This window comes from Gordionus sp. m RMFG-2023, chromosome 2 (assembly GCF_954871325.1).
Source record: "Gordionus sp. m RMFG-2023 chromosome 2, tfGorSpeb1-WG-v2, whole genome shotgun sequence".
Classification (NCBI taxonomy): Eukaryota; Metazoa; Nematomorpha; class Gordioida; order Chordodea; family Parachordodidae; genus Gordionus; species Gordionus sp. m RMFG-2023.
This window is the reverse complement of record NC_088776.1, coordinates 55,485,575-55,504,988: the sequence shown is the minus strand read 5'-3', so window position 1 is coordinate 55,504,988 and position 19,414 is coordinate 55,485,575. Positions and strand designations below refer to the sequence as shown.

At 27.6% G+C, this 19,414-nt stretch overlaps 1 protein-coding gene across 1 annotated transcript; it reads left to right on the top strand.

The window, feature by feature from the left end:
- Positions 1-241: 241 nt before the first annotated feature.
- Positions 242-9,975, top strand: LOC135923579 (mesoderm induction early response protein 1-like). Its single transcript, XM_065458409.1, has 15 exons — positions 242-313; positions 401-422; positions 469-587; positions 669-840; positions 973-1,047; positions 1,542-1,640; positions 1,757-1,894; positions 2,118-2,176; positions 2,751-2,796; positions 4,448-4,522; positions 5,020-5,213; positions 5,492-5,576; positions 6,430-6,521; positions 8,453-8,580; positions 9,558-9,975. Exons 1-15 carry the CDS (start codon positions 308-310, stop codon positions 9,736-9,738), a joined length of 1,491 nt encoding a protein of 496 aa, XP_065314481.1. The 5' UTR covers positions 242-307; the 3' UTR covers positions 9,739-9,975.
- The last annotated feature ends 9,439 nt before the right edge of the window (positions 9,976-19,414 follow it).

Genomic DNA, 19,414 nt, shown 5'->3' with positions numbered 1-19,414 from the left:
TTGGATTATAGTCGTTATTTTTAATAATTTATTAGATTAAAATGATATTACCGAGAACAGTTAATCGAGAAGGGGGTTGGTTACATGAGTGGAATAATTAAATAAATAAGATAAGTATTATATTATTCAGTTTTTTAATTGTATAAGTATTAAATTATAGATATATATTGATTATTATTAATAAATAAACTTTTCAGTTTGAAGAAGCAGACGATTTTTTATTGGACATTATAAATATAATAATTAATGCCCAATAGAATAATCAATTATCCTTTTTTATTATTTTTCAACCAAGAAAATCTAAACTATGAATGTAACTTATATTATATGATAAAATTTATTTATAAATACTCTATTTTTTATAATCATTTATCATTTACACACAAATCCCTATATTTAGGAAAACAAAGATAAAGATGATGGTTTACTTTATTAATTATTAACGACGATTTACTATCTATTATCTAGATGATTATGATATATCGGATGAATACGAGAATTCTGAAGATGATGAGCAAACATTGATCGAGGAAGAAAATTTAGAGACTGAAAATCCAATAGAAAATGAACTTTCTGACCTAGCTAATGTTTATTCTTTATTTTTACATTAAATCTACATTTAAAAGAACAGATATATATAATTTAAGAATATATAATATTTTTCTTAGGAAGCTGAGCTACCAATTGAACAATTGTTAGCCAAATATGGATACATGAATAATAATAATAATATTGAACACAATTCTTTTGGTAAACTTGAGGAAACAGATGATAGTTATAATACAACTTCATCTGAAGATGAAAGCTCTTTTTCCAAACAAATTTCTAAACAATATGAAAGTATATTAATATATAATAGTAATCTTATTTTAAAATTTATTTTTTACACTTAAAATTCCTAACATTGAAATAATTTAAATTTAATAATAAAATTCATTGTTGAAAATATTTTTATATTCTAAAAAAAATTAGAAAAGGCTGAAAATTCACCACAATATGTTAAACGAAAACATGAAGACTCACCTGAAAAATCAATAGAAGCTATAGGTATAAGTTATATAAAACCTAACAATATATACATCACATTACACGAATTTAATTAGTTTACTCTTTTGTTGGATATTATAATCCTTTTTGAGAGACTTTGGCCAAATTACATTTTAATAATTATTTTAGAGGGGAGAGTGAAGAGAGTTTAGTAATAGTTTGTTAGTTTTTAATGACATTTACAAAAACTTGTTTAACAAAGAGAGGAATATTTCCCACTTCCACTCTTGTTTATGTGTATACCAGATCTGTTATTTTAGATCAGAGTTTAAAATTACAAAAACTCCCAACTATTAATTAGTTTTTAATTAATATTCTGCCTTATTTCTTTTACACTTTCCTTTATATTTCATACCCATAATATATTTATTATTAAATTTTATGATTGATTTCTAAGGATATTTCTTGTCTCTAATTATGGTATGCATTTTAAATTTCCAATATTTCATTATTATTATTATTATTATTATATATATGCACACACTATGATAAAGATATGAAGAGAAATAAGAAAACAACCTTGCAGAATCAACCAGATATCATAAACCAAATTGTGAATCATAAGGTCGAAATGGTGGAAAAACCTTTTAAAGGTTATTTAAATCAAAATCATTCATGCTATAGAATTAATTAGGGGAGTAAAACATAAAAGAAAAAAGAAGAATAATAAAAAATATAACACATTTCTCAAAAATTATTTAAAATCAAGGTTCTCCTCCTAAATCTCCCACTCGACCAACTTCCGTTACCAACAATAATAAATCCTCTTACACTAAATATCTATTGCTAAATCCCGAAAAAAACCAAATTACTAATAATCATTCTGATAATATCACCATTAAAGAAGGTTAAAATTCAAAATAAAAAATTTACAAATATTATGTTTAATTTTCCCTGGCATCTATATAAAAATTCTTAAGTTATAATAGATGTGGTAAGCCAGGCGAATTTTCTATTATCACTAAACAATGGACCTGAATAGACCAGTATTAGTTGGTCCTCCAATTTTTGAGTAGAGTTTTTTTTTTTAAATCAAAGATTATTTTTTATATCATTTTTTTTGAAAAAAGATGATGGCAAGGAAAGTTCTAGTGATGAAGATTATGTGCCAATAGAATATTGGAAAAAGGTTTTCCTTTACTATTTTATATACTTTTTTCTTTTTAGACTTTTCAATTCTTACCCATTCTTTACTCTATTATTTTTGAGTTGTACTATTAATTACTTTTCTAGAATCAAGGGTAATATCTCAGTAACAATTAGGGCTGTGAAGATATTTATATTAAAATGACCTGTTTATAAATATGTATACCTTATTGGCACTCTGACGGCTAATTTTTTATGCTTGAACATCTTGGAATATCGGTATAACATTAAAACTTGTTATAAAGGAAAATTATTATAACCTAGCGTCATAATTTAGCCAATCAGGAATTTATTCTGAATCGAATTGGCAAAAATTTGCTGAAAACTGATCCACAACATAGGACCATTTCATTTGTCGATGCTGGCTTTTCCTTAACATATTTTTTGTTTGATAAATTATTTTTAAAGTTTTATAACGTTCCAAGATGTTATGATGCATTAAAAGTTTTCTGCTTACCTTGTGGTATTTCATATGCACTTTTATAACCATATCATTTTAATATCGGCAACAGCCCTAGTAACAATTATAATTAAAAATTTTTTTTATTTATTTTTAGCAAATTCAAGTGGGCAAAGAGTATCAGGCCGATCTAAATGTCTTAGGTTATACAAAAAAAATTTTTATTTTAGCGCAATTTGTATATAACTTTATACTTGATTTTCTGATATAATTTTGCCTGACTTTTTAGTAAAGATAAATAAATTAATGAAGATTTAATTAACAAAATGTGACCTAAAATACATGAATACGTTATTTAATTATTATTACTAAAAAAAATAAACGAGAAAAAGAATAAATAAATGGTATAAAAGATAAAAATAAATAAGGAAGAATAGGTAAAGAAAGAAATTTTTTTATTTTTATGTAATAATCCCGTTGAATTATATAAATTTATACTGTGATATTCAATTTCCTTCGGGATTGAACTAATTTTCAATAATTCCATCAGGAATGAATAAGGAGCAAAGCCATTTAACCTACGTTGTATAGGCTTCAATTTGATACTATTTATAAAAAAAGGGCTATCTCAATATTTTATCATAAAAATATTACACAAACCTCAAGATTTTTCTCATAGATGACACAAAGGTTTTCTACGCAAAATCTCGAGGATTAGGCAATATCTTTTTTGGATTGAGTTAGCCGTTTTTAAAAATCGTCTCAAACAAAGCCATTTAATAACACTAAAATAATGGTCGAAAGACGCCGATATTTAAAATCCGATTGGATCGACACCGATATTTAGCGTTTTCAAAAAATATCGGATCGAGTCGATCTTGTTTGAAAAACCGATCCGATATTTTTTATTGTTTTGGGTTATTTTACAATAATATATTATATGATCATATAATTTTTTTTTTATTTTATAAATAATTTCATAATAATAAATTAAATGAAAGGAACTAATATACAATTTATTTGTTGTAATGTTTAAAAAAAAAATAGTTTAAAATTTTACACTATTTTTTTTGTTATATTATCTGCAAAAAGAAAAGAATTTTTAAAACATCTAGCGGAGTCACATTCAGTTAGTGTTGCTAAACGGCTCGATTTAGCGCCAAGAGTAAATTACCCATGCTTATTGATTTTTTCCACAGATATCGGAAAGGTATGGATTAATATATTTGACCGGTTTTTTAAAAGTTCAAACAGGACCAATTAAACCATAAACCGTTATTTTTGTTTGAACCCGAACCTAATCTATATTCGTTACGGCTTCGATTCCAGGAAAAAAAATTTATAATTTAATTTAATAAATTTTAGACGTCAAATCTGCACCAAATCATGTTAGTTATTATTATTTTACATTTTTATAACAAAAGATTGATTTTTTTCTTCTTAGAAAATAGCAAAAAGCAGTGAAATAATATGCATTACCGATTTTGAATATTTAAAAAAAAATTTATTCCGGTTCTTAATTTTTTTTAAAGCGTTTCCGGTACATAGATATAATCCTGTTCTAAGATTTCGGTTAACGACTAAATCCAGAATATAAATATCATTTTTAACAATTTACATATGGTGTCGTTAAACTTTTGTTATAAACCGGTTCGAGTTTTCCTGCTTATAATTTTATGAGAGAAATTGGTATCGGTTGCTAGATTCCTTCTACGAGAATCTCCTTTCTAAATTCTGATTTTTTATAAAATCACTTTTAATTAAGGGAGTTAAAAAAAATTAATGTATTTCTCCAATAAGGTTAATAGAACAATTTATGATTAAACCCTGCATAATATTTTTCCCTTCTTAAAGGTGATGACACCGTTGAACGATTGGAACACCAAGCTGATCTCCTATGGGATCCCAAAAATATACCCGAAAATAAAGGTATTATTATATTAACGTTCTAAAGCTCTGCATAAATCTGTCCCTCAGGTCTATGTTCTGTTCGGACTTTTTTATTATTATTTTGTTTTGATTTTTTAATGCATTTCAAAGAAGAAGAAAATGACAAAATATCTTATTCTCTTCATGCGTTTAAGATCTCTTTCCACTTTCCGTGAAATAAATATATCTTTCTTAAAAACCTTAATATTATCTTTGAATCAAACTCAAACCTTATTTTAACTCAAATCGAAGTTGAGCTGGATGGAACGGTATTATGATTTCATCTAGTATATATTAAAAGTATCTCAGAGCCCTCATGACCACTCCCAATCCCCTCCATGGATATTGACTATGAAGTTACACCACCTGAAATTATGATGACGCATTTGTATAGTACTCCGGCCCCTTCTCCCATACTAGAGACCCTTAGAATATTTTAATAAATTAAACGAATTTAAACTTTTCTTTTCAATGGAACCGCTTTTTTTTAAACAAAGTTAAAACATTTTTGAGAGATGTCAATTGCTACCTCGTTCAGGCCCAGAAATGTTCTACCCTGACAAATCCAAAAATACCGATCATCGAGAGGACGAAATCAAAGAATGCGACAACCAATCAAGCTGAAGTAGATGAAGGCCTCCTCACCCACTCCAATCTCCCAAAATCGTGCACCGTTCACGATAATGCTAATGTAAAACTAATTTGATTTATTATTGTAGAACCTTTTTTTTGCCTCCTCGTAGGAAGTCAAGTATCACATAATTATAAATAAACGGCGCCCATATTTTTAGTGATATTTCTTTGCTTCCTTTACGATAAGTATATATATTTATGGAAGACCACGTCATTCATGATTGCCTCTGTATAAACTGACCACCTCCTGAAATTTTATTTACATTATAATTTAGAAAAAAAGATGCAATGAATGAATAGAATAAATATCTTATATTTTTCATTATCAACTAAAAGGCCCTAAAAATTTTGATGAAATGCATGTATGACTCTGAAAGCGCTTTACGCGAGATTAAACACGATTCATCTGATCTCAATGAAAGTAATTCAATTCTTCTTTTAATAAAACCTGTGATGTGGTCATTTAATAGCTTTAGTGAAGTTATCTCCACGTCAAGTTGCGTTTTGAATTTTTTTTTTGATAAACTTATAAAATTCAGGTTTGTGAACCTGAATTGTCGCTCAGAAATTTTAAAATGGTTTGGACATTTTGCAAAGAAAAAACAGAGGCCGATTTAGGGGCAACCCATCTAACTCGGTGTAATATGAATCCAGAGCGGGTTCGGACCTCTCTTAGAAATCGGTTTCGGGTTAAGTTCCCGTTATCAAAATTTCCCCTAAATGGAGTTTATAATTCCAAAGTTATTCGTGAAGCAACCCTCTTTATTTATTTTTTAGTTATCACTGAATTACGAACATAAAAATGTTTAATTAGAAAACATCATATAACGGTCCATTTATATTTTTAAAAAAAAAGATCATCTTAGAATTAGATTATTCCATCACTTTTTATCATTTTACAGGAGTGCAATATTAAAAATTAAGTTTCTACATTGTTTTCAATAGGATGGTTGACTTTATTTTGGCTATGATTTAACTTAATTTATAAATATTTCAGATTTTTTTATAATTATAAAAAATTGATTTATTTTTAAAAAAAAGTCATTTTTGACAAAAAGTGAATATGGAATAACCTCATTCTCAAACGAGCCGGAGTTATACATTAATTTTTTTTTTTAGGATTTCGTAAGAATATGTATGCCTAGTTAGAAGTTAAATTTTAAAATTTGTAACCATTATATAAAGGAAAAAAAAGATAGGATATAAAAGTAAAGGAGAAAAGAATAATTCTTTTATATTTCTATTTATTATTTTTATCCAAATATATTATTTAGAATCCAGGGAATGGAATGAAGATGATTGCCTCAAGTTTGAGGAAGGTTTACAAATGTTCAGCAAAGACTTTTACAAGATCCAACAAAATAATGTTTTTCTAAATGATATTTATTTTTCTTCGAAGGAAATATATAATATAATAACGTAATATTGTCGAATTTCATTTTCAAAGTTCGGTTACTTAATTTTAGGATTTGGGGTCGATTTTTCGGCCCGATTAAAGTTTTAGCTAAAATACTATAATGTAAGCCACAAGATTTAGCTCGTAAGATGGCAGAAAGGATTTAACCTCTATTTGCTAAATTTCGAGGTTTAGATAATATTATTTTGGCTAAAATACTAATCGGGCAGTTTAACAACACTACTTAATTTTCAATTATTAATTAATGTTTAATGACCATCTTCAAAATAAAAAGTTATTTTTATATTGTTGATAATGTTAAATATTACCTTTTTTTTAAAGAAGAACATCTTCAGTTTCACGGCCAGAACCACGTCTTCTTTTTAAAATGAATGGAAATGTCAATACATTAAGTTAAAATTAAAATTTAATAGTATAAATCAATTATTTTTCAATTCCCCCAAAATTTATAAGTTAATCATCGTGCTACAAAGCGTTAATTTTTATTATAACATATTATAAAAAATTATGATAAATGTTTAGGGAATATATTCATATTTTTGCCCCAATCTTTTCTAGTGGTTATTGCATCACGAGCTTTTAAGATATGATAGAAAACATAAAGAAATAAATCTATAAACGCCAAAAAAAAAATTTTTTTTAATTTTCGACATATATTTTGCGTCTTAAATAATTATTCAATAAATTTTATGTGAGAATTATTTATTTTTTTTTAAAAATGACATTAATTAATTATACATTTTTGATTAAAAATTTTTTTTTTCCTTAATAAATGTTTTTTTCTAATTCTTGGTAATTTAAGGTGAAATTAAATTGATTAATAATTAAGATAATAATAGTGTTTAAACGGCTCGATTTGAGCCGATTTTTCAAAACGGCTAACTCAATATTTTATCCAAAATAATTAGATAGCAGAAAGGTTTTGGACATCTATTAGCCAATTCTCTGGCTTTTTCTGGCTAAAATCTCGAGTTAATCTTTTTTTTTTAATCTTCTTAAATCAAGTCATTTAACAATAGATAATAAAAATAATATTGTCTTTAATATAATCATGAATTTTACGCGCTATATATAGTGTTTTTAAACACCGTTTTGAGCCGATTTTTAAAAACGGCTAACTCAATATTTCATCCAGAATTAGAAGTAACAAAGGTTCTGACATCTATTGGCGAAATCTCATGGCTTAGGCAATATTTTTCTGGCTAAAATATTAAGTTAGCCGTTTTTTAAAAATTGGCTCAAAAAGAGTCGTTTAACAACGCTAGCTATATATAATAATCTTCTTCTTCATAAAATTTACTTAATAAATAAAAATCAGAAATTTACACACCTGACGAAACTGATATTAACACTTATATCAAAATACAAACATATTTATTGCAAATTAAAATAATAGACAAAATTTGTTCTGTTGGACGGCTCGAATTGAGCCGATTTTTGAAAATGCTATCTCATTATTTTATCCAGAAAAATATTACGAAAGCCTTAAAGAATTCGCTCGTAGGTGACACTAAGGTTTGGACTTTAATTAAGCGAAATCTCGAGACCTGGGCAAAATTTTTATGGCTAAAATATTGAGTTTGCTTTTTTTAAAAAAAATTGGCTTAAATCTAGCTGTTTAACAACACTAGACGAAAAATAACCATTCAAATTTTAATTTTATATATACAAAGAAAAGCTTTCATTTAAATTAAAATATAAAAGGGACAAAAGATTGATTTTTTTAAAATAAAATGGCAGATTAGTTAGAAAAAAAATTAATACTAGGGATCAAGTTGGGTAGATGGGAATCTAATTTTAAAACAATTTTTAAATAATTATATCAAGTCTCGATTTATGTTTTATATAATTATTTTATTTTTTAAAAAAAATGGTTCAAGTTACCCCATAAAAATGTGAATGAATTGGTGGATTTTTATTATTTTTGGAAAAAGTCTGAAAGGCACGACTCCTTCGCCGCTATTTACAGAGGGGATAAAAAGAAATACACATTCAACCCGAACACCACGTGATATTGATTTCGATAATTATACATTTGATTTTTTTAAAAATTTGTTTTGTTTTTGCTGAAGGCAGTCAGTTACTATGGATTTTTATTATTTTTTTGTTATATAAAATAGCCGGTTTTTTGGTTTGATTAGTAATTGTAAAAAAAAAAAATTATGATAATTTTTTATTATAATAATAGGAAATATATATATATATCATTAAAAAAAAGAAATAGATATTATTATTTTAGAATTCTTGATATTAATATATTGAAAAAATTTTTCGGTTTTTGTAAAAAAAATTAATCAATTTGTTTTTAAAAAAAGATATATATTTTTTTTATTTTAAAAAGTTTGTAAAAATATTGTCTTTTTTAAAATAGAAATAAAGAAAAATTTAGTTTTTAGAATTTAGTAGTTTATGTAATACTTTTGTATAAGAAGAAAATTAAAAAAAAAACGGGTAAAAAAAAGGACTTGTAAAAATAAAAGGGAAACAAGAAAAAAAAACTCTGAACCAAAGTTTAAAAAAAAAGGAAATAAAAACTCGGAACCGATCTAATTAAAACTGCCGATCCCACATCTCCTTTGTAGCATTAAATTTGTCAGTTTTGTTAATAGATTTTTTTTGATAATTGCATCAAACAAAAATAAACGAATGGGGAGGAAATTAAGAATATGAAATAAACTAGTGTTGTAAAACGGCTCATTTTGAGCCGATTTTTAAAAACGGCTAACTCAATATTGTATCCACAAAAATAGTGCATAAGCCTCCAGGTTTCGTTAATAGATATCCAAACCTTTGTTCCTTCTATAGACAAAATTTTCAGGCTTGCGTAATATTATTCAGGATGAAATATTGAGTTAGCCGTTTTTGAAATTCGGCTCAAAATGAGCCATTTAACAACACTAGAATAAACACAATGAAAGAAAATATAAATATTATAATGCTTTAATTAATATTAATAAATCGATTTAAATTTTTTTATCCAAAAAGTGATTACATGGACAAATTAGTGGATGACACTGTGAAGGGTTCCAATGAACTAATCGATAGCCAATCAATAAATAATGAAAAAGATACTTTAATTACTCCACTTCACCATAAAGCATTAAACAATTGTTCCAATGTTATAGATTCTCACGATTTTCAGGGCGAAAATGAAGGCAATCAGTAAATTGCCTATTACTCAAAAGACAAATATAATTTTTCCACGATATTTTTAGTTATATAATATAGAAAGATAAATTTTACTTTTTTTGTAAATTTACATATTTTTTTGTTTTATACGACATTATTATCATGGATGCTCTATTTATATGTACGCGTGGTTTTTCTATTACTTTATGAACGATTTTTATAATAATGATTTTTACTTTAAAAAATATTATATTATGTAAATTTTAAATATTTGTTACATATGGCAAGAACCAAATATTTCAGAATCTTTATTTATTATATATATATATATATACTATACATATACAAATTTAGAGTAGAGAAATATTTGTCTTTATTTTTTAAAATAATAGTGCGCACAAATTGAACGTTTCAACGCAGCATTTCAAAACTCAAATAATGCATTTCAACAGCATTCGTTTAAATTGGTTACATTTCCGTTTTGCATTTTAAATTATTTATTAAAAAACAAAATATCTTGCATTTTATGAAACGCTTAAAAATTTTTGAAGAGATAGCATGGATATAATATTTTCTAGAAAGTTAAAATAATTATATTAAATGATACAATAATATTTTTAGCTTATGGAATTATGATATTATAAAAAGATTTTCTAATTAAATATAGGGCAAGCTTTTTTTTGATTAGAATTTAGACGTTTCATATTGAAAAAATAAAAGTTAACGCTTTAATTTAAACAGCTGCGTTTACGTTTTCTTTATTCTGCGTTATGAAACGTTGCGTTGAAACGTTCAATTTGTACACCGCACTTTAAAATATGTGAAATTACCTATAAAATTTATGATATCAGTTTTCAGATGATTATGCTGCATATTTAATTTTTATTATTACATCTTTATTTTATTAACACTTATATTTTTATAACTATTCTTACATAATTAGATATTAATTATAATATACATTAAAATTAACAAGGTAACAATTTATATTTAAAAAAAAATTATAGCTTAAAGAAAAATCAATGCAAATATTTTATAATTAAAAAATAACATCTTATATATCATAAGGACTTAAGTCCGCCCAACGGATATGCGTATTTTTATAGATATTCTCTGCCTGAGATAATAATTTTTCTTGAGGTTGCACACTTAAATTTAATAAACAAGGATTATGTAAAGGATGTAGTGGGGACGAGGTTAGTTATAGGATTTGGCACTCCAGACAGCTCAGGGTTTAGATTATGAGGATTAGCTTTAACCATGGTAGGCGGAGATGATTCTGGACGGTATATGTAAGTATACACAAGTCAATTTATTTCTAACTTCATTTAGGAGGATGAAAGAAGACTTAGATACAAACAAGTCAATTTATTTCTAGCTTTTACTTAATATTGGAGGACGGTAAAGAATTAGACACAAATCAATTTTTATTGTTAACATAAATAAATTTTTAAAACACAAACGTTATAAATATGTAAAAATAATTTAAATTTTAAGATTTAATAATATTTAATTCACTCCTTAAAAAGTTATTAGTTACATATTTCTATTAATGATAAAAATATATGTAAATAAATTTTGGTCACCTTGAATAAAAGTGGTTATATTTGATAAAAATTATAGTTATAGCTTTTCCAATTAGAGGGGGAATCAATTTATTTTATTTCATTCGCGGGATTTCTCAATCTGTCAATTTAAATATCTTTTAAAAAGTTCGGGCCTAAATATATTAGGGACTCTCCTCATGAGTTTAAGCCTACAGGCATCCCTGGAATTAAGGTTTTATCTTATTAATTAAAAATTAAATATTATACTGATACATTCTCTTTTCCACTCAAAACTACCAGCCAACTTTAATGAAAAACTTAAAAATTAACTTAAAATTTTTTCATTACTGAATTGTTAATTTTCATAGCCACTTATCCATAATTTTTTATATATAAAACTCACAAAAGATTTTTCAAAAAGCAACTAGCTATCAATTCTTATTACTATCCTTGTGTTTTTTTGTAAATAAAAATTTTCATTTGGATGGCAAGGGAGGCTGATAGTTGGTAGTTAATCTGTGTAAATATATTAGAGGTCTGCAAGGGTTTTGGCCTTCCTCTTTTACGTTTGCCCATCACTTCCAAACTTTCAACTTTATTTCCTATGTAGTTCATAGGCCTTCTCATTGTGTGCCCATACCACCTAAGTCTGTTTACCATTAACTTAGTCTTAATGGGCACTACCTATAAACTATTTAGTATTCTTGTACTGCGCACCTTATCCTTTCTTGTTACCCCAGCAATCATCCTCAGCATTCTCATCTCCATAGTTTGTAGACTTCTCTCGTCTGATTCTTTGGTTGGCCATGTTTCCGAACTATATAGAATAGTTGGTTGTACTATGGAACTGTAAAATTTTCATTTTAATTTGTGTGGGATTCTTTTGTCAAATAGCACTCCAGATAAAGATCTCCACTTTAACCACCCTTGATTAATCTTACTCTTTATCTCTTTTTCTATTGTGCCGTTTGTTTGTATAGTGGAGCCCAAATATTTGCAGCTTTCAATTGCGGATATCTGCCAATCATTTATATCAATACTCTCCGTTTCATCTCCTCCTATCACCATATACTCCGTCTTTTCTCTATTTACTTTTAATCCGTGCGTTTCTAGGATATTTATCCAATTCACTAACCTTTCTTTCATTTCATCCTTGGATTCGGCAAGTATCACAATATCATCTGCAAATATCATATTCCACAGGACTGTTTGAGGTATAGATTGTGCTAATACATCTATTACTGTAATGAAGAGAAGTGGGCTGAGAGCCGACCCTTGATGAACTTCGGCTATTGTGAAGCCTGTTGAAGTACCTGTTGTGCTACGGACCATTGTTGTATGTCCCATATACATATCCTGTATTATTCTTATATATTTTTCGGGAACTTTTTTGTGGCGTAGCGCCCACCAGATAAGTTTTCTTGGGATTCTATCGAAGGCCTTTTCTAGATCGAGAAAGACCATGTGTAGCTTTTTGTTCTTTTCCCTGTATTTTGCACTCATTTGCCTAATTGCATGGATAGCATCGGTTGTTGATCTTCCAGGCATAAAGCCAAACTGAGTCTCTCCTATTTCGGTTATATCTCTTAATCTTTTTTCTATTATTTTTTCGTATAGTTTTAGACAGTGTGACATTAGTTTTATGCCCCTGTAATTTTGACAATTGTGTGGATCCCCTTTATTTTTGAAGATAGGAACTAGATAGCTCTGCCTCCATTTTTGGGGAACCTCTTCATTTCCAAGTATTTTATTATACAGATTTGTGAGGAGATGTATTCCATCATCTCCTAGTGCTTTAAGGCTTTCTATTGGAATATCGTCTGGACCCCTAGCTTTGTTGTTTTTCATATGCTTGAGGCATGTGATTATTTCTTGTTCTGTTATAGGTTGTACAAGGTTTTGACAAGGGGAGTGTTCGTCGAGATGAAATATGTGGGAATTAAAGTTGATAAGCTCCTGAAAATATTCTTTCCATCTATTCATTATTTCTTTTTCCTTTATTATCAATTTCCCATCTTTATTTTTGATTACTTTCGGAGCTCCATTTATATCCCTAGAGTTCTTTTCTCGCTGTTTGGCTAATCTGTATATTTTATTTTGCCCTTCTTTGGTATGTAGATCTTCGTACATGTCATCGTATGCCATAGATTTGGCTCTAGCCACCGCCTTTGTAGCTAATCTCTTGGATTTTTTGTATCTTGACTTGTCATCTGCATTTTTGGATTTGTACCATATTTTATAAAGGGCTTTAAAGGTCTGTCCAGATTTTTTCACTGACTTGTGAGCAATTTATTGTTTCAATGTTTGCCATGATTGCAAAGGCATCTGTCATTGTTTTTAATTTGCCCCATTTGATGCATGGTTCCAGTTTTATCTTATTTTGAGTGGATTTATTTGAGATTTGTAAATCCATGATTAGTAGCTTGTGTTGCGCGGTCTCCTGGGATGACTTTGCAGTCTATTACATCTTTTAATCTTCTGCGAGAGATTAGCATGTAATCTATCTGTTTTTTCCTAGTACCACTTTCATATGTTATTAAATGACTGTCTTTTTTCCTATAGTAGGTGTTGGTTAAGGCAAGGTCGAAGGCTTGCGCAAATTTCAGTACGTGCTCTCCTTCATCATTCCTTTCTCCATATCCAAAACCACCATGATGCCTTTTGTAGCTATCTCTTGCTTTCCCCACATGCGCATTTAAGTCACCACCAATTATGACTAGGTCATCCTTAGGGATTTCCATTACAGCTTCATCAAGGATAGCTCTAAAGTCATCTTTCTCTTCTTCCTTGCAACCCGTTTGAGGAGCATATACTGATCCTGCGTCTTTGTTCATACTCGTGTTTCCAATCGTACATCTTACCCATTAGGCCACCCCGGCGATCTATCCATTAAGTCATATATGTGCTTAAACTCAAATCTAATTAGTTTGAAATTATTTCCTTCATATTTTTATTAATATGTGAAATAATTGATATAGTGGGAAAACTATTAATAGATATAGTTCAAGATTTATATTATAGCAAATTAATATTACTTTTAAATATAACAAGGAGCTCGCCTTTAAAATAAATAAATGATTTTCTTTTTTGGTATATTTAGGCTAAAATAATATATTTTGCCCTGGAAGTCTCATTTAAATTTATAATGTATATTCAGTTTCACATATCATTATATTAGAAATTTTCTAAATGAAATTATTGTTTAATATTTTTTTCAAAATGAATACACCTTTTTGTCAATGACCAGATGTATCAACTAGCCTTTACAATTTCAGAGGGTTCAAAAATTTTTTAGCTAACAATTTCAAAATAACATTTTCTTAGGTATTTTTAAAAAAAAATTTAAAATTTTCGAAGAACAAACTTATCAGGGGGCTTGAGCAAACGTGCCCCCTCCTCTCTACTGAAGGCTACTACAATTGACGCTTTACAAGTTATAAATATTATGATCAACGTGATAATCTAAAATTTATTAGGGAATTATTAAAATTCAAAAAAATGGTAATACCTGAAAATATTAAATAGTCACGAAAATAATTCCATAATTCACATCGCGTCATCATACCCGTTCCCTATAACGATTATGTATAAAGTAACGCTTTAATTTCATCTTAAAATATAAATCTGTTATTTTTAGAGATTTCGAGATTGTTTGCTGTTTTTTTATTTATTTATATGTACAATTGATACTCAAGCAAGACTTATATTATTATCGCTCACAATAAAAATTTAACGACTCACATTGTGTTTTCTCTCTCTCTTTAATTAAGATAATTAGAAGATTTATTGATAGCCAATAAAATTAATCATTACTGGTTCTCGGAGGGTTATAGAGAGAAAGGAGGGGGGGGTTGAGAACTTCTAAAAAAAAATCTAGAAGAGGGTATCTCAAGAACCGGGACAAATATGTTCAAACCTGTAAATACAATATATTTTTTTAACATGCTTACTAGAAATGGGGAAATGAGATGTAATTGATTTGCACAAAGAATGTTAAAATTGAAGGAGTTATTTTTGCACCGGAAGATGAATATTTTAGCATCATCGTGAGTAATTTGGAAAAGGCAAAACAAGCCTAGCCTGGTAATAAATTTGATTGTGTAATGTTAATTTAAAAATAAATAAAATAATTATATTCCTCTCTATTGTCACTCAGAGTGTATACATGACAGGATATTCATTGGAAGAAAACCCAACTCAAATATCTATATTACCTACCCCCCCCCCCCCCCCAATATTTTCACCGTCGTTTTTATTACACCTTTCATATATGTTAACAAGGAAAATTTTAAATGGTATCCATTTTATTTATTGTTTAACTTAAAATTTTAAAAAATGAGCCTCCAATATAAGAAGTACTAGATTTAAATATTTGGCGTTGGAAATTAAAGAAAATAAATATTTTATACCTAAAGAAGGAATTATAATTTTTACCCTGGCCAGTAGGTTGGTCGATAAAATGAAATCAATTCCATATTCGAGTTGGGATTTTTTTTTATCTCATCACTTCTACTAGGGGAGCTGATATGACACAAGATTGTCATAGAAATTTAAGGGAGGGGTGCTAGAGGAGTAATTTAAATTTTTTTCTTTGATGCTAATGAATATTTGAGAGAAGGTAGGAGGGCAGGCGATAGATGTGGTAAAGGGTAATATCCTCACAAACTTAGGGAGTGCATGAATCCCTGCCTGCAAGTTTCTGATATAGCTTTTTGTTATATCTTTGTCAGTGATACTTACATTAAACTATTATCAACCTTATTTTTTTTATCGCGTTATTTGTCATAAATTATTTTATGCTTCTATTTTTTTTCTCGTATACAAATATACTTAAATTAGTAATTTTTTCGTTTAGCTTATCTCCCGTTCCCCTTTTACCTTCTCTGTTTGAGGGGTGTTTGAAAAGTAAGACTTTCTTTAATTCCTAGGCATCGAGCGTCCACACAGTTTTTGTCTTAGTATTCTTTTACGGTTAATTCCGTCCCTTCTATTTCATAAATTTTTTTCTTTAGAAACACTAGGGAGCATGACTGAACTAATTTAAACTAAATGATTATCATGGGTCGCTCTAACACTACCTCCAAGTATATCCAACTAATGGAGCACCACTACTCATACTAATCTTACTTATGCTAGCCTTTTTCAATCCTTCTTAATTTTAATGAATGAGCTTTAATAGATTTTCTTAGCCCACTCGAAATTCTAAAATGTAACTTTTTTCAAAACATATGGTGTCATAAGATAAAAAAAACACTTTGTTAAATTTCAAATAAACTAATTTAGTATAATCTTCCTATGTAATACAAAATAATGATAAGATAATAATGTGTTAACGTAAATTGTTAAAAAGTTGTCTCATTATTTCAACATCTTCACAATTTCAAGGATAATATACTTCTTTTTTTTTGGCTGATTTTGACAGACAAAACAATTTTTTAAAAAAATTATGGAATATGTAAAGTTTTTAACATTTTTGATTAATTATAGTTCATAAATATGAATATGAAACATTTTTTATAAAATATCCCATTAGAATTAATTTCATAAATTAAAAAGCCAGTGCCTACATGTTTTAATAAAATGACATCCCTTGCTTACATTAAATTTCCATATTTTGAATTTATTTCTCAAATAATTATAGGTTTGTATTATGAAGATAGGTCAAGGTTATTTTATCATTTTTTTTTAGAAAATGGTTTAATGAGTTGTTGAAAAGATAATTTCGAGCGAAAATTTCTCCATAGATATAATTAAAAATTGCTTTTCTCTAAATCATTTTAAGGCTTGTAAGATAAGACCTTTGGCAACTTGGACTAATATTTTATATAAGATGACCTTCTTAGTTCTAACAAAAAAATAGCAAATAGATATAAGTTTTTGAAGTTATAAAAAATTTCTTAAATTATGATAAATATTATGAATTTTTTTTTTAATATATAAAAATATGTTTTTTTTAAAAATTAATTAATTTTTCTAAGAAATTTTTCTTTTTTTTATATAAATATTATCAGTATAATTTTTATTTTTGTTTTAAATTTTATTATATTATTTTCGTGTGCGGCAAGATGCCATTTATCAGAGATCTGCATAGTCCAGTCTGAAACCGGTCTGAACCTTGAATGTAAAAATGCATGATTTATCTTAGGCGTGCTAAATAAATTTGAACTGGGTATCCCTGAATTCACAATTTGCGCGAATCTGCTAATTTTGTATATTTCGCCGAGAATTCGCTCTAACTGTGAATGAGGGTAACTGTATAAAATTTTTTCTTAGGGCCACTTAAATTATTACTGAATCGCGAGAAATTTTTTGCGGGGCACTTTAGACTAAGCATGGCCACGATGATTTCTACTGCCTAGAAAATCTCTGCTTTAAAATTATTATTTATATATATATTGTAGAACTAAATTTTAAATATTTTATAAAAATCGATCCTTTAGGCTTTTTCACTAAAAATTGTAAACACTATTTTGGACTAGCTATCATCCAGCAGATCATAGGACCTTGTTTCTAAGCGCGGATAAACCAGACAAAAAGGCAGGAGACGATCTCTAAAATAAAAGCTATAATAAAAAGTTTAAAAATAAGATACAGGCTATTAGGAGGGGGGTGCTTAATGTATCATACTTTTTCGCTTAAGGTATATGGAATAGGATAATCTAACAAGAGAGCCGTTTTTGTTTTTGTTTTTGTTTTTGTTATCATTATTATAAAACCATGTTATACTTACGAAAAATTACAGGAATATATATACTCCTACCCTAAATAATTTTTTTTTTGTTATCGGGCAGGAACTGGTTGAATTTTATTTTACAAACCCAATCAAGATAGGTCTACGACTGAAGCGCACACCTCAAAAAGTTCTGCCAGAGAATATCGCTGAAGCAAATTTCCATGACGAAATCCCTATTTCTTTGTTGAAGAACAAATTATTTCCTGTCAAGGGTGAACTTCGTAATTTCGAATATTTTAAAAATCCAAAATTAATTTATTATCCGAAAACATCTTCGGAATTTTCTTTTATAGAATGGTATTGACTTAAACTTAGCCGAGATTTATTTCTAGTTCATACAACCCAACCCAGATCTGTGCTTTAAAAAAACCGAAACAAAAGATTTTTTTTTTTGTTTTGAAATTATTTATAAAAATAAAATCTCAAAAGTGTCTTACTTGACCAAAATTATACATATTAAAACTTATTATCATTTTTTTTTATTATATATATAATTTATTATTTTATTTTTATTACACCTTTTAGAAATATTAATTAAAAAATTATTTTTTTCCTTTTTTCAAAATTTGAAACATTTTTTCAAAAAGAAACGAATATTATTACCTGGAAGGTAAAATTTTATTTCCTTATATTATGTGATCATTATATGTCGGCTTAAAATTGGAAAATTTCTCTATAAACATATTTTTGCTTTTTAATTATGCAGGCAGATAGGTAAATTTTTTCTTCCTATTAGATTTAAGGACATTGATCACCTTAATATATCTTTAACTGTATGTTGATTATATGCACACCGCTTTTTAGTGTCGTTAAATGGGCTCGATTTTTCAAAATAAGGCTAACTCAATATTTTAGCCAGAATTATATTGTCTAAGCCTCGAGATTTCTCTAATAGGTATGTCTAAACTCCTGTGCAATCTATGAGCAAAATCTTTAGGCATGTATAATATTTTTCTTGATAAAGTATCGAGTCAACCCTTATTAAAAATCGGCTAAAATTGAGCCACTTAACACACTACTATTTTTCAATTTAAAAAAAAATAATATATATATAGAGAGTAAGCCAACTATATCTATTCTTGCATGTTTGAAAAATGTGAATAATTTATCGATAAAACTTCTCTTGATTACGTACCACTTTTATAGCATAATTTTAAAATCGAATAATTTAAAATTATTATCAATATTTAATAATTAATAGACATGACATAATTGGCATTCATAGCTTAAAAAAATTCTGTCAGAATCAGGCGCGCCTGTAGAAATTCGCTATGGAGGGAGGAAAGTGGAGGGGGTGAGGGAGAAGAATAATTTTTTTTAATAAAAATTATTCTAGGAGTCATTTAAGAATATTCTTAATTTTCATAAATTTGTCGACACTTGTGTTGTGACTCTGAAATATTGGCAATTTTTAATACACAAATTTAAACATA